Source organism: Aythya marila, assembly GCF_965140915.1.
Source record: "Aythya marila genome assembly, chromosome: 5".
NCBI classification, from domain to species: Eukaryota; Metazoa; Chordata; class Aves; order Anseriformes; family Anatidae; genus Aythya; species Aythya marila.
The window spans coordinates 37,714,219-37,728,830 of NC_139046.1; the positions used below are offsets into that span (position 1 = coordinate 37,714,219).

Sequence of the window (14,612 nt, forward strand, 5' to 3'; positions counted from 1 at the left end):
CATTCCACTGGGAACTTCTGTGCAGGCTGTCTGTGGCCTGGAGACCACCTTTACTGGCCCCAAGGCAAGTAGCACTTCTGGACTGAGACGTGTCGAAAGAGACAAGCTTCAGCACTCAGCGCAGAGCAGGAGGGTGGGGAGGGCAAAGACAGAATTGCAAAGCCATTCCAGTTGTATGATGTCCTTAAATGTAACCCATGTTGTAATATCTTTTTAAGTGTAACCCTTCAGCTTCAGAATCAAAAAGGCTAAAGATTCCATGTTAATTAGTAATCTCTGGAGTCACACAGCTCTCTAATAACTACCCAGAGATCAAAGACATTTCATGTCTAGCATATTTTAATATCAAGATAGAATTAATGTTGTAATTTCTGTAATTAAGGTCTTGAAATTAGTATTTAGAAAAGGCCACTGTATACTTCTATTTATCTGATCAAATACAGCCAATTTTTTGTATGGTATTTCACATCCAAGGGTACAGTCAAAGTTTTGGTATCAGCTGACCAGGGCACAAAAGTTGTTTGTAGGTCATTGTAGGATTCCCCCAGCTGGATGAATGGGACTCAGAAGGCCCACTACGTGTTTCTACACAAGATAATTCCCATGGATGGGTGCTGAAGAAAAATGTGAAAAGAAGAAAAATACAAATGTTGGAATACCAGCCTTCAGTCTTTGTTGGCATCACTTCTCATTATGTTGCTACTTTGACAATGCTAAAGCCTTATCTAGAGAAGTGAAAATAGAGAAAATACTCCTTAAAATGTTTCCATTTGCAAGTCTCAGTCCTTGAATCAAAGTACCCACATACTTGAAGACCTTTTTGTCTTTGATGTCTTTTTCGGAAGCTGCCAACCAACAGCAATTTGGGAATGTTAAAAGTAAAAAAGGGATTCCAATTTATCTGTCACATTTGTATTCATTTTTATTACAACAATTAAGCCAAATTCTTCAGCTGTTAGGCTTGATAACTGAGACATAGTTGTAATAATGATTTAAACTGCTCCCAGAGTTACCTCTCCAACATACTTCTATTGATTTCAGTGTTAACAAAGGCTTTGGTGTGTGTGTGTGCCTCTCAGAAACTGCAAAGTTCGTTTTCTTGCATAAAACCTTGAACACTGGGCAAAGAGCATTACAAAACACAGCAGGGTGGCTAAAACAGTTTATATTAGCAGTGATTTGAAAAAAAAATCTTGATTGTTTTAACCTCTAAATGCTTTATTTGTTACAATGGTGGGTGTTATGATGCCAAGATACGGTTTAAATGGAGCCATGCATCATACACAGCATACTGTCAATTCTTCTCAGCCACACTTGTATTTAGTAATGGTTTTAATGGCAGCCAGACCCAAGATATTGCAGATAAGTTTCCATATGTCTCTCTTTCATCTTTCTCTAGCATTTCCAATTGTATGAACAATCTCTCATATTATCGTTACTGATGTCCTTTATAAATTTCCTATTTTTCACTGTACATGCTGCCTACTATTGGCCTGTAATAACCCCAAGCTATAGAATTATAGAATAGCCCGAGTTGGAAGGGACCCATAAGGATCACCAAGTCCAACTCCTGGCACCGCACAGGTCTACCCAAAAGTTTAGACCATGTGACTAACTGCACAGTCCAAGTGCTTTTAAATTCAGACAGGCTTGGTGCAGTGACTACTTCACTGGGGAGCCTGTTCCAGTGTGCAACCACCCTGTCGGTGAAGAACCTCTTCCTGATGTCCAGCCTTTCCCTGCCTCAGCTTAACACCATTCCCGCGGGTCCTATCACTGGTGTTTACAGAGAATAGGTCACCTGCCTCTCCATGTAATAATCCTTTTGCTTAAAATAGGCCATGTTGTACCTTATTTCTCAGAGATGAGTTAAACTTTCCTCTCCCGTTACTGCTGTGGTTTACAATATTGGTACAGTAAATACAGGCATTCATGAATTTAACTTGATGCCATCCTGCTGCTATATAGAGAGATAACAAGTGTGGACATGTAGTCCAGAACAAAGAAATATGATCAGCAATTTATATTAATATTTTTCTGAAAGATCATTCCCTGGAGTACCTTTGAACGTGGTGTATGCCCACCTACCTGCTTTCTAAGTTTGTAACGGCCTGTGCAGGGAGTATTCAGGCTGTTACATGGCAGAGTTAGGTCTTAAAATCAGCCTCGGGGATACCTTCTCCAGTTATTGTAGAACTACAGCTCTGATCCACTGTGGCTGTCAGGACTTAAACACAGTTTTCTGTGTCCTTGTTCCTGACTAAGTCCTCCAACAATACTACATGCAAAAGTTCTGACTTCATGGATGGAGTTGATGGGATAGCATTTGACCCAAGAACTCCAGGAAGCAAGGTGCAGTATGGCACTGATACGATTTTAATCACAGATGAAACATGAAATCTGGCAAGGGCTGAACAGTCCCAGTATCAAAAGGAGAACCTCAGAAAAAGAAAGTGAAAGCTCTATCAAATTCCACACAAAGCAGCACAAGAGCTGCTTGTAAATGCTACACAATTTAAACAGGAAAAAAAAAAAAATCATCAGCTTTGCTGGGTCCAATTGTAAAACCCTCCACCAAATGCTGCTTCCCGTGGGAGATGAGTTTGAGAGAGCTCACTCTGCATTTTCAGTCTGCCCGTGATATATTGTACATTATGGAAGGCTCTAGATTCTGTTTACTATTTCCCTTCCTTCCTCTCCTCTTCCCCCACCCCAAAATACCCTCTTAAAACACTTTTTTTTTTTTTGTTCAAACAACAAGGCTAAACAGGTGAAATTTTAAATAATGATTGAGGATTTTTTTTATTCATTTAAGTTTCAATATCATTACAGAAAATGTTATGGTACAGAGTTGTTTAACATTAGTTTTATTTCTTTGCTCATTTAATTTCCACACGAATGCTGGTAACACTAATATCTGTACAAGATCAGTCTTTGATTTTTTTTAGTTTTTAGTTCTGTACATTTTTAAATGTATTGGTTAAAAAGGCTGTCAGCACTTAAGGAAGCAATTTTTTGTTTGTTGAAATAAAAGGTATCCAGTTACTGCCCAAGAGTACTGAGCTGGGTGGCTGCCGGGACAAGAGAGATCCCTGAACGCGCAGCGAGGTGAGGAAACCTCGGGGCTTCATTGGGTTCCCAGTGCAGCCACTCCGCTTTTGGCACTGTGCACATCAACACGAGATACAAGATAAAGAACAAGCAGAAGCTCTCTGTGAAGCGGTTATGAAGCATACTGATAAGGGAAATCCAAGTGTTGTCTACGCTAGTATAAATAAGCAGACAGCCTTGTTTTAAGAGCATAAGTAGTTGTATCTTAAAGATGAGAAAAAACACAAGTTCTGCAGGCACCTACTGCTGTCTACTAAAAGCTACCGCTATTAGAACTAGCATTGAACACACAAAGCAATTGCAAGGAAAGGAAAAAGTTGCTTTGATATAATCAGAATAAATTTCTTCATTAAGATTTCTTTTTAAAGATTTTTTTAAAAGGTATTTATTTAAATTCCATTTGAAATATAATTCAAGATGTTGACTATACTGATCAACTTTTATCCAAATCAGAAAAACTAGCTGTGCCGTTGCATATTACAGGATACAGTCAATGATATGTGGACATGCATCAAAGCTTCGCTCTTGCTGGTGACATCATAGCCTTCCAATGACCATGACATCCACCACCTCCCCCTTGTGAAGCTCCACATACTGCTCTGTCTTTGGAGGTAGCATCAACAGTCCATTGGCACTGCGCATACTCATCAGACGACTGCTCATCTGATTCCCTACAGAAGAGTCAGAGAAAAAGATCAATTAGTTTTTCAGTTAGTTTCAAATGCTGCAACACACCAGGCAGGGAACAAGAGCTGTTCTTACAGATACTCGTGTTACTAACTTATTCACAGAGCTGAGATTTAGCTGCTCAAAGGTAGAAAGGAACGGAGAACTATGTAGAAAAATAGTCATCCTCCTATCGTTCTGGTTCTCAAAACACTCATTCCCTTGCTGATTACTTTCCTATCCAGCCTTCCACATTTTTTCCCCTTAAGTCTTTATCTGTACTTCATATCTTGTAGTAAACTGCTAATTGCTTTTCTGTTGGAATTTCTAATTCTATCAAAATTACTTAATTTTTCAGTTTGTGTATCTAGTTCAGATTGTACAGAGACCAAAAGCAGCACAGTCTAGAATGTTTTTAATATACCAACTCAAAAGAATGGGTTTCTTCAGGACACTGAGCTATACAATATACCCTGGAGATAAGCAGTATAGTATTGGTTGTAGTGACAAAAAAAAAATAAAATGCAGTAGGAACTCATGCCCATTAATTTCTTGGTTTTCAAACTTTTGGATTGACAGGAAAATCATTCCAGACAGTCTCCTTGCGTAAAGAAAGAAGTGGCATATAACAACACAGAAAAAGCATTCAAATGTACTATTTACCTCAACTGCAGCTGAGTATCCAGAAGCATCCCTAGATGGCAAACAAGACTAACAAAAGTCTTAGTCTGCTTTAAGAGAATATATACTGCCACTGATGTTTCTTCTGCTTTTCCAGTTCTGCTAGAATCACACTTCTTTTATTTGAAATGTTTCTAACTATGCCCCAACCCATGTTTGTTTAGTACATGCACAAAGAGTAATGTGCCTGTGAGTACAAGCGAGCATGGATGAGTATTTACAAAAAGGAATGTGTGCATATATGCAAACATACAAGTGTGTTTTGTGTATGTATAAAGGCAGATTATTCTGATAAAGAAGGTTTTAACTTTAAGTTGGCGAGTCATACCATGACTGAATTTCAATACCATGAATGAATTAAATGACTGTGAACATGCATGTGCACAAGTGAGCAAATCAGTCTGTGTAAGAAAGGTTATATGAAAATACATGTGCATGCGCTTGGTTATTTTTAAACACACGTGAAGGAATAATAGGACCCGTGAGCGTGTCTGTTAGTCTGTGTGACTGGGCACTAACCTGTACTCTGTGCCCAAGGTAGTGGTTCTTGGTGATGCCAAGTCAGTATGCACCGATGATATTCTGGGCGGGGGTCCAATTTCACATCACATGATAACTGTAGAAGCAGCAAAGAAAGGATGAAAATGTCATGCATTAAGATATCACTGTCTAAGATAATGGAATCATCTGTTCAATCTTTTTCCTTAATAATAGTCTTCTAAAAACTTGCATTTCCAGGCCACATGGTGCCTGGTGCAAGATCAAAAGCTGTAGGATGTAAAGACTGCAGTATTTAAGGGAAATACAACTATGATATTATAATATCAAAGAGTATGATGGAGTCTGCAAGCATTAAGTGAAATATTCCAAAGCTGTTCTTTTACACGAGTTCAAAGATACTATCTCTCTGGAAAAAATCTTTATCACTTCTGGTCTCTGGCTTACGTTGTGTAAAGCTAAAACTTTTATTCACATTCAAAAACCTGCTAGCCCTGACAAAAGGGAAATGACCAGTCTTTGAAACAAAAAGACACACAAGGTATCACTCACAATGCAATTTAATTGAAGCATATTGGAAAAGGCATGCAAAAGTGAGTGTTGTGTTTGAGGATCATATTCCTCAAAACTGGAATGCTACAAATTTCTGTCTGTTTTCCAATACTTTAGACATGAGATAAGGGAAAAAACAGGCTGCTGAGGAAGCGTATAAGAGAGACACAAGGGATACCCTGCAAGAGAAATGTCTGCGCACAGACAGGAAGACTAGGAAAACTGTAAAAGGTAATCTGTTCTTTGATACCTTCTTTCAAGCAAAAATAGTAGAATAACACACTATAATAATATGCCTTGAATCTATATTAAACAGAGTTACTATATCCACAATTTTTTATAAGAGTGGCATGAATAGTTTAAAGGACTTAAATTACTTAGAGTGGGGATCCTGTAGATTACATATATAAATAATCAATTCAAGAACAGAAAGGTGTTCAAATTTGCATTTTCTATTAGCAACACAAAATTACATAACTGGTATTACCAGATTACTCTACATTTTTTTATCACAGGTTAAAACGAATGTATTTTTTATACAGCAAAATAACCCTTCCTGCCTGACTGGCAAATGGCTGCCTGTGTACATCTTGCTCCATTACATGGCCATTTCACTCTTAGGAATTACGGGACTGAATATTAACATTAACAGCTTCATACTGAACCTCTGTTTTCTGTGAACTTCTTTCAATTTGTCAATTAGCCTAGTGTTCTGATTTCCCAAACAAGACAGTCTTTCAGAACTCAAAGAGATGTGTTTCAACAACTTGAGAGACTTTTTAAATACAAGACAAGCTTCTTACCCTGGCTTTGATAATGGTGGGCCGAGGATCCAGAATACCCTGCATTTTCCTCAGTGCAGGAACAACGAAGAGATTGCAGGTGACAACAGCTGACACAGGATTGCCTGTAGGTTAAAGAACAGCTGGTAGTGACACCCTTTTTCTTGACTTACTCTGTGAAGGCAATCTCCGGTTTTTATAGCAATTGCACCCTAAAGGATTCCAAGGAGCTTTTCATGCTATGTACAGGAAACTTCCCACTTAAGTCTGAAGCAGCATGTGGCAAGTAAAACTGCTCAAAGCTAATGTCTTTGCTCTTTGGCTAATGTTGTGCTAAATCCTGCTCTGAGCACTACTGCCCCATGTTCCTCAGGCCTTGCCATTTGCCTCTATTCCTCTGCTGCCTTTCTTCTTACATCTAGTTTTGTCTGCGGCAGGGGCAGTGTTTATTGTGTACAGGCATACATGTAGGTCCAAGCTGATCTGGTGCCTGATTCATGATTAAGGTTTCCATGACCTATGGAAGAATAGGTAATATTAAATAACTTGCTATTCCCTAACGGAGTGGCAAAAAGCTTTAGTACAACTGCTTAGGAGAATTCTACTGACTTGTAAGGTTTATTTTGACACACAGAAGAGGTGTTTGACCAACTTCTGTTAAACACTACTTGTCTTCCACGTCTGGCCTGCCTTAGGCGACAATTATAAAATACATAACATGACAACAGATACCCTGATATCTCTCTCCTGGAAAAACAAACAATCAAACAAAAAAAAAACCAACTGCAGCAAGAGAGAGAAACGAGAGAAAAAACTTGAGAGACTTCTGAACACCACTAGCTTATCAAGAATAAGATTCCTTGTTGTCAGAAATCCATGCAAAGCCAGAGCAGTAAGAATAAAATACATTTTTCCTAACTTAGGAGGACAGATTTATAGCTAGATTCCCAAAGAAATAATTTATTCTGAGCTTTCTCATGGCGACCCAGCATGCAGGAGGTAAAGCAATGCTGCCCTCTTTTGGTTCCAAACTACAAGGATAACAAAACAACCTTCCTTCTGTGATATTGTGTTCCTTGGCCCTCTGTAGGTCTTTCAGTACTTCAGAGTGGATGCACTGACCTACATGCACAGAATCTCTATTGGGAAGGTGAAGGGAGCTATGGGAAAAACAAACAAACAAACAAACACCCCTGCAGAGTGTATTTACAAAACCCAAAGGAATTGTTGGATGGAAAAAATTGTAAGGTCTGTACACCAGCACATTCTGAGGATGGAAGCAGGAACACCAGACATGGTATTGTTTCATATCTTGTCAACTGTGCTTGGCAACAAAAGTAATTCACAAAACATCTTACCTGGGAGCGCAAAGATTATTTTTCTTACGCCATCAATATCCAGAGTTGCAAAAGTTGTTGGCAGGCTATGGAAAAGGAAAGCTATTTATGATCTGCACTGGACTTTGACTGAACCTTATTATGTTATTATTTATAATATTTAGAAAATAAAAAAATGATGATTTTGTTTCTGGTGACAAACCATCTGAAAGTAGCTGAATTAGTAAACAAAAATCTAGTATCCTGTCTTCATGCAAGTAACCAAATAACAAAGAAATAACACCAAAATTTAACAGTAACAGAGCTGTATTTGTTTTCTATAGATGGCTCTCCATTTTTTTTTTTTTTTATAAGATTAGTGACTAGTTCCCTTTACTCCCGTGTCTACAGCAATATTGACAATGGAGCAGTGTTTTGGAGCAGCAAATGCTAGATAGTCTACAGATGAACAAATTCAGACTTCTGTGACTCGTTATCGGGCCTGTTACAGTTATATAAATAAGACAGAAATGTGATGATTCAAGACTGTGGCTAGCAAAGAAAAGGGACTCATGTTAAAAAAGTTTTCTATATATGTTAATACAATCCTTTCAAACATTAGAGATGATACTTCATAGGAGCAGTGATTAGGCTAAGTTCCTTGGCTTCATCTTGAGCTAACAACTATCATCTACTCAGCAGTACCTGGGAGATTTGCCACACTTTGATCATTACTGCCTAATTTTCTATCTGCTAGGACTAATCAGTATCATATTTTACCAGGGGAAGCTGGTGTTTGATGTTTTTGTTTTAAAATGTCCCTAACATAACAGGAACTGTGTGCCAGACCTCCAAATCCATACTATAATAAATAAAACTTTCTAAATTAGTTGCCATTTCATCTTTCCCAATAAATTGTTTGCTTATAGTGGTATGACCTATGTAAATTTTGAAGTGCAGTTAGATGATTGTTAAACAAAACAGCAATTAGATGTCCCTGTATTTCCCAGGTATTTTACACAAATGTCAGTATCTTAGCTGTGATCACAGTGAAGATTATGGACATGCTTAAAGTATGCTAGCTCCTGATTTGCAGCAGTTGTTGAGAAATACCTGTTACTGATAAAAAGTAATCTCTGTGTTTAATTTCACCTATAAACATGATAACTAATATGAATAGGATGGACTTCGCTTTTTTCCCATATGTATCTACCACGTGGTTTATAATGTATTTGGAAAACTGGAATCTACTGAAGCACTTAGATAGCACTTATATTTGGCCAAATATGGCCTCAATCCATGCTACCTCATTAAAAAGATTTCTTACCCTGGTTTCATAAAAACTCTGCCAAAGTGAATCTGTGCATGAAGATCAATATCCAGCACCTGTTTAAGATAGTCCTGTTTAAATTAAAAAAAGAAAATCAATTAAGTAACATCAAAGTGGCTTATATCATCTAAGTGTTCAAAGCAATTAATTAATATCAAGTGAAGATGAAAGACTTGTTATATCCTGAAAGTGCTATGGTCCAATGGGGAATTTCCAGTATTTGAAAGAAAGTATTTTCAAAACGAAGGGGTGAAGAACAAACTGATTTTAGGTGCCAAACCTGACTCCACAAAGACATACTAATATATTTACTTAAAAGTCAGCTGCAGCATTGGAATCTTAAGAGGACCCCACAAATACCTATTACTAGAACATTCTTTATGTAAAAGATAGGAAAAAAACGACCTTTATGATTCAAAGTTAAGCCTTCAAATCATCAAGCTATTTAACTTTTGCCACAGAAGCTATCTAGAGGCAGACTTAGAGATCTCCTAGTACTTTTGAAATCAAGACTGTAGAAATCATAGTTTTTCAGGATACTGTAATTATTGTAATTTCTTGGGGACATGGTCTAATTCACAGTGTTCAGGTTTAACTGTCCTAAGTTTCTCAGAACGGAAAAACTGTAGGTGGCTTGTGCATTAGTTCAAGTTAAATGCTTCTGGATAAACGTAATCGATCCAGTTATCACAAAAATTGGAATTACTTGTTCAGTCTTTACTGAAAATTGCTGTGTTCAAAGATGTAGTATCCTGTCTGTTGTGTTTAGTGAGACTTAAGACACAGGATGTAACAATCAACTGTTAAGACAGACTTTAGAAGCAGTAAATCTAAAGCTCCCTTGCAGTTTTCCCACCTCTCTCACTCTCTTTTGTTCAAATACTTGGAAAGCAGCAATTTTTTTTCAGCCAGGCATGAGTTCTCACTTATTGATTATTGATTGCATTAACCACATTTTTACTTGCCATTTAATTTTTAGATGCTCAGTTATTTCATTAAACCTGCTAAAAGCTCAGTATCAGAGGTAGAACTGTCAGTGGAATACAGAGCCTATTGACTTTATGCTGTTGCCTAAAATTCAGGCTACAGAGAAGTTAGCCAGAATGCATAAATGCCTGTAAGACCATTCAGCAGTTTAGTCACTTCCTAGAGTTCCCATGTCTGTACAATGTCCCAATTTACTACGTTACTACACTCCCAATTTACAGATCAGCACTTGTCCTTGAGTATTTTTCTATGAATACGGAGGAGAATAATGGAATTGAAAGTAATTGGCTCTGGTTTAACTTGTTATCCATTTCCATGATGTATCCAACAATATGATTTCTACTCAGAAAAGTGACAAAAACAGTACTGATGCTTGTCATCTCCTAATGACTGTCTTTAGTATCTGTTAGTTATAAAAGGAGAGATGTTTGTTTTACCTGCCAAACTCACAGATTCAGCCTGGGATCAAAAAGTAATCTGAGTTTTCCTTCGCATAAGTCATGATTAATAAATGTCCTGCAGGTTCATCTACGCCCCACCAGCATCTTTGTATCCCTATTTTCTTTGATGGTTTTGGCACAGGGATTACCAACAGGAACTCAATCAACAATTCTGTTAATGATTCAAAAGGCAAATATATCAGCTCACTGTGTCTCGTATGTATTGCCTCTGTAGGACTATCAGGTGTAAAATGTGATCAGACTATTTTTGTAACAGATATAGCTCTGGCACATACAGGAAACAGATCTGCTGAGTAAGAAAGAGCTATTTATATACTCAGCTGCTTTTCACAGTACTTGCAAAGTAGCTTTATTCTGCCTACATTTTACCTACTCTAAGAATAGAAAGAAGTCTGTTGTCTTTATGTGCTATTAACCAATCACCTTTGTTATCATAACTATACAACTAATTCCTTAAATAAAAAAAAATGCAAATCACTCACATCTAGAATTAGAATCTTCCCTGTTGTACTACATCTACTATAATAAGAACAAAGTAAATGAGGACAGCACTGATGGCTTTTTTCTTACTTAATTCACACTGAAGTGTACAAAAAGAAGTAAGATCCCTTATTAATAAACATTAATACAAAGGCAGAAGCTCTGATGACAAACTCTGGCTTGAAATACATATTTTAGGAGTCATACTTAAATTTAGCATACCTTTTCCCCCATAGATACGCCTCCTGATGTAATGATCACATCAGCACGACTGATACCCTCATTCAGTGCATTCAGTAAATCATCTGGGCTACAGAAAAGAACAGGCAAGCAGATTAGTGGCATGGAACTATTAAGAGTTACAGCATAAGTAAGCACCCGTGTGCACAAATATAGATGTATATATACACACACATACACACACACTTGAAAAAGTAGTTACAACTAGGATACAACTGAGATTTTTTCCCTCTGAAGGCTCCACACTGCTCTGTTCAACTCAAGAATTGAAGTCTCATTAAGTAGACATCACACAGGTTGCCACCTTTCAATCTAAAAGGTGGCAACCTGAATGGAAGGATGCTTTAGGCTGGGACTGAAGAACACCAACACAAGTCTATAAAAGTGTACCACTTGCACAGTTTGTAGCAATACAAATTATGAGTTAGGTGAACCAACAGGGCTATGTAGAGAGACCAGACACATGAGAACTACTGGCCTCTAAGCAGGCTGCACTACTACCTGTCTGACTTTTTTGATGTGTGCAAAAATGGGGGTAAGGCTCCACTTCAAACTTCCATCAGTGAAAAGTGGTATCAAATCCTTTGTTTAACTTCTCTGTTAGATGCCATTGCAGCAAAGACAGCTGTACATGCACTTCATCTTGAACAACCACAATCCGTCCTGTTCAAGTGTCTATTTACCTTCATGAGAAATAGTGTATAAGGAGTTGTCGTGTTCCTCCGTAAAAAAGAGTGTAATTGTAAAGGTGAAAGATGGCAACTGAGTATACTTTCAATTTTGGGGTCTTAAATCTCTCTCTTTTCTTTAAGATCTAAGCAGGAATTGTAATTTTGAAGTAGCCATCCTCTGCCTAACAGCAGTGTTGATGCTAACATAGAGCTTAAAGGCACACAGTGTTGGGACTCGGTAACACAAATTATACAAGAATACTAAAGGAATCCAAAACAATTTTCAATTCATTAAATGCATAGTTTGCATTTAACATTTGTGACCTGACCAGGAGCTAACCAATTGCTAGGACTCTATGTAATGTTCCTTCAACACTATCTTTTTCCTTTAAGAATTCTGAAAGTTATTTTTATGGGAGGCTATTCCTTCCCGGAAGGCTGTTCAAAGAATTAGTAATAATGCTAGTAACTGTATAAAGGAATTCATCCAGACTACAGGACCTCAGTTAAGTGTTACACTACAATTACAAAACATATTAAAATGGATTATCAAGGCCCCTCATGCTGCAAATGGCATGTTGGCTATACTTTGGGAACTTCTGCTATATGTCACTAAAAAATACATGCAGTTATTTTGGGGTTTGAACTGGAAAAAGGAAAATCAGAAATACTGTGCAAGTCCTCTTTGACCTTTCAGAGACTAGCAGAATTTGTGTGTTCCAAAAGGCCTCAGAAAGAGAAATCCTTTCCTCTGAGAATCCTGTCTTTGCCCATGGCTTGGTGAAATATGATTTCAGCAGCAGTTAGCATTACTTCTTGCTGGGTGCACTACATTTTATGTAACACAAAGACAACTGCATTCCCTCAGTGAGTGGATAATTCAGGTGCATGCAACCCTGCACACTCCCCATCTATCCAGCAGAGAGCCCTCCAAGTGACCTCCACCCTGGTTGCCTTCCAGGCAGAAAGACTCCAGGACCCCTTCTCCACCATTTCCAGTGACTGATGCAGCATCCTCTTTGGCATCAGACAGTGTGGTTAACCTGCACAACTTTTGTGTTTATGTTGGATTACAGTCACTCTTGAGGTCATACTGCTTTGTAAGAGGTAGGCAACAAATTACAGCAGAAAGAAAAGCACATTACTGATACCACAGCACAGGCTGTAATCAATCAGCTATAATTAAATATTGCCATGTTTTAATGGAAGCAGTGGCTGCACATACCGAGGTGTGACTCCAAGACTCATGTGAGGTCGTAAGTGGCAAGTTGTTTTATGGTAGTGCATATCTTGGATACTCTAACTAGCCTACAAATGAATGGCTACTTTTTTTTTGCGGGGGGTGTGTGGAGGGGAGATTATAAAACTCAAACACAACCATCTGCTTCTTTGTCCTTTAGGACACAGAGACATTTTCTCAGCTGCCCCTTCTGAAATCTCAGGATCATTTTGTTCAAAAAAACAGCATGGGTTTTCATTAGTTGTGAAGGCTAGAAGAAAAAACAAGTCTGTTGTTGGCTGTAGTTGTGTCTTCTTCAGAACCAATTGTTTCATATTGATGGTCTAAGAAGCAACCTGTATGCAGTAAGACATTGCTTACGATTATTATAGTTTGTAACAGAAGTCGCTCAGCATCTAAGTCTTCCTTAATACTTGCGAACAAGGGTGCAGGCTGGAATGCCGCAGGGAACATGCATTTATTACACAGGTGGATATAAGCCTTGCTGAACCGTGATGACAGATGTTCGTGCCATTATTTGTAGGCTAAGACTGCTTTCAGTGTAGTTTCCTCATTATGTTGCGATGCAGGTGAGGATCTTATCTGGTGCTTGCTTCAGGCTGTTTCATTTTATCTTGCTTAATTATTTAAAGGTTATTCATAGGCAGCAAGACCACTTGTCTGAGGAGATTCTAATTCTGGATTATGAAGCATGCTTGCTTTTGGTTGTGGTTTGAGAATAACAGAAGGAACAGTAAAAAGCAAACAAGTCTATATATAACTACTGTTAAATAGAATGGAAATGCACTTATTTATATACTGAAACTATTTATTTTATATACTGAATATATATATTTATAAAACATAATATTTCTTGCCAAAGGAAAAAACAAAACAAAACAAAATAAGCCCAGTCTCAGAGCAGGGGAGGGCTCAGTTCACAACTTTGTTTATGACAGTAGCATACCACTGAAGATAGTTCATCATGGAGTTTTTTTATTACATGCCATTCCTCCAAATTGAAAGATAATTCCTCCAAATGAAAGCTATGATAGAAACATAATAATAAACTGAATGATTACACTAGTTTTGTTTTCATTCTGAAGGAAAGATTTACAGGATTTCCTCCCTTGTCCTTGTAGCAGGCTTCTTTCTTTTGCCATATTTGGCATACTTTTTGTCACTCAAGTCTATCTAACCTTCTTTATACCCTAATCAAAGCTGGTAGTTTCACTTCCTCTGCAGTTAATACAATACACTCTCATGACAGGAATCCCCTGCTGTAATACTAAATCAACATTGCAGCAAATATTTCCATTGTCTTTAGTGGAGTTCATGCAGAATTATCACTCAGAATGCACATTAACAAATATTTGATATAAATATAATCAGATAACATGATATTACTTCTCTTTTCATTTGTTGCATAAAAACGAGCAGCTTCTCCTTTGGATTGACATAGAAATGGAATAAATAACTTAAGACTATTAACTTCTGGAAGAACAGACAAAATAATTTCGGCATCTGAGCATAATAGGACAAGATCATTCTAATGGGCCTGTGACAAATCACTGTGAAGCTGAGAAGTAACAGTCATGTCTGAGCAGGTACAGATCAG

The 14,612-nt window shown here is 37.7% G+C and overlaps 1 protein-coding gene across 13 annotated transcripts in view; it reads right to left on the bottom strand.

The window, feature by feature from the left end:
• Positions 1 to 2,761: 2,761 nt before the first annotated feature.
• GPHN (gephyrin) overlaps positions 2,762 to 14,612 on the bottom strand; it is a 281,858-nt gene continuing 270,007 nt past the window's right edge. For 12 of the 13 annotated variants that reach the window (XM_082761966.1, XM_082761976.1, XM_082761972.1 and 9 more), the window contains 6 exons: positions 11,087 to 11,174; positions 8,934 to 9,007; positions 7,649 to 7,713; positions 6,312 to 6,415; positions 4,978 to 5,074; positions 2,763 to 3,782 (listed from right to left, as the gene is read on the bottom strand). In XM_082761966.1, coding sequence (XP_082618092.1) covers positions 3,649 to 3,782; positions 4,978 to 5,074; positions 6,312 to 6,415; positions 7,649 to 7,713; positions 8,934 to 9,007; positions 11,087 to 11,174 — 562 coding nt within the window. In that variant the 3' untranslated portion in view covers positions 2,763 to 3,648. Of the gene's footprint in view, positions 3,783 to 4,977; positions 5,075 to 6,311; positions 6,416 to 7,648; positions 7,714 to 8,933; positions 9,008 to 11,086; positions 11,175 to 14,612 lie in introns of all 13 variants that reach the window. The other variant, XM_082761973.1, reaches the window with a different exon arrangement.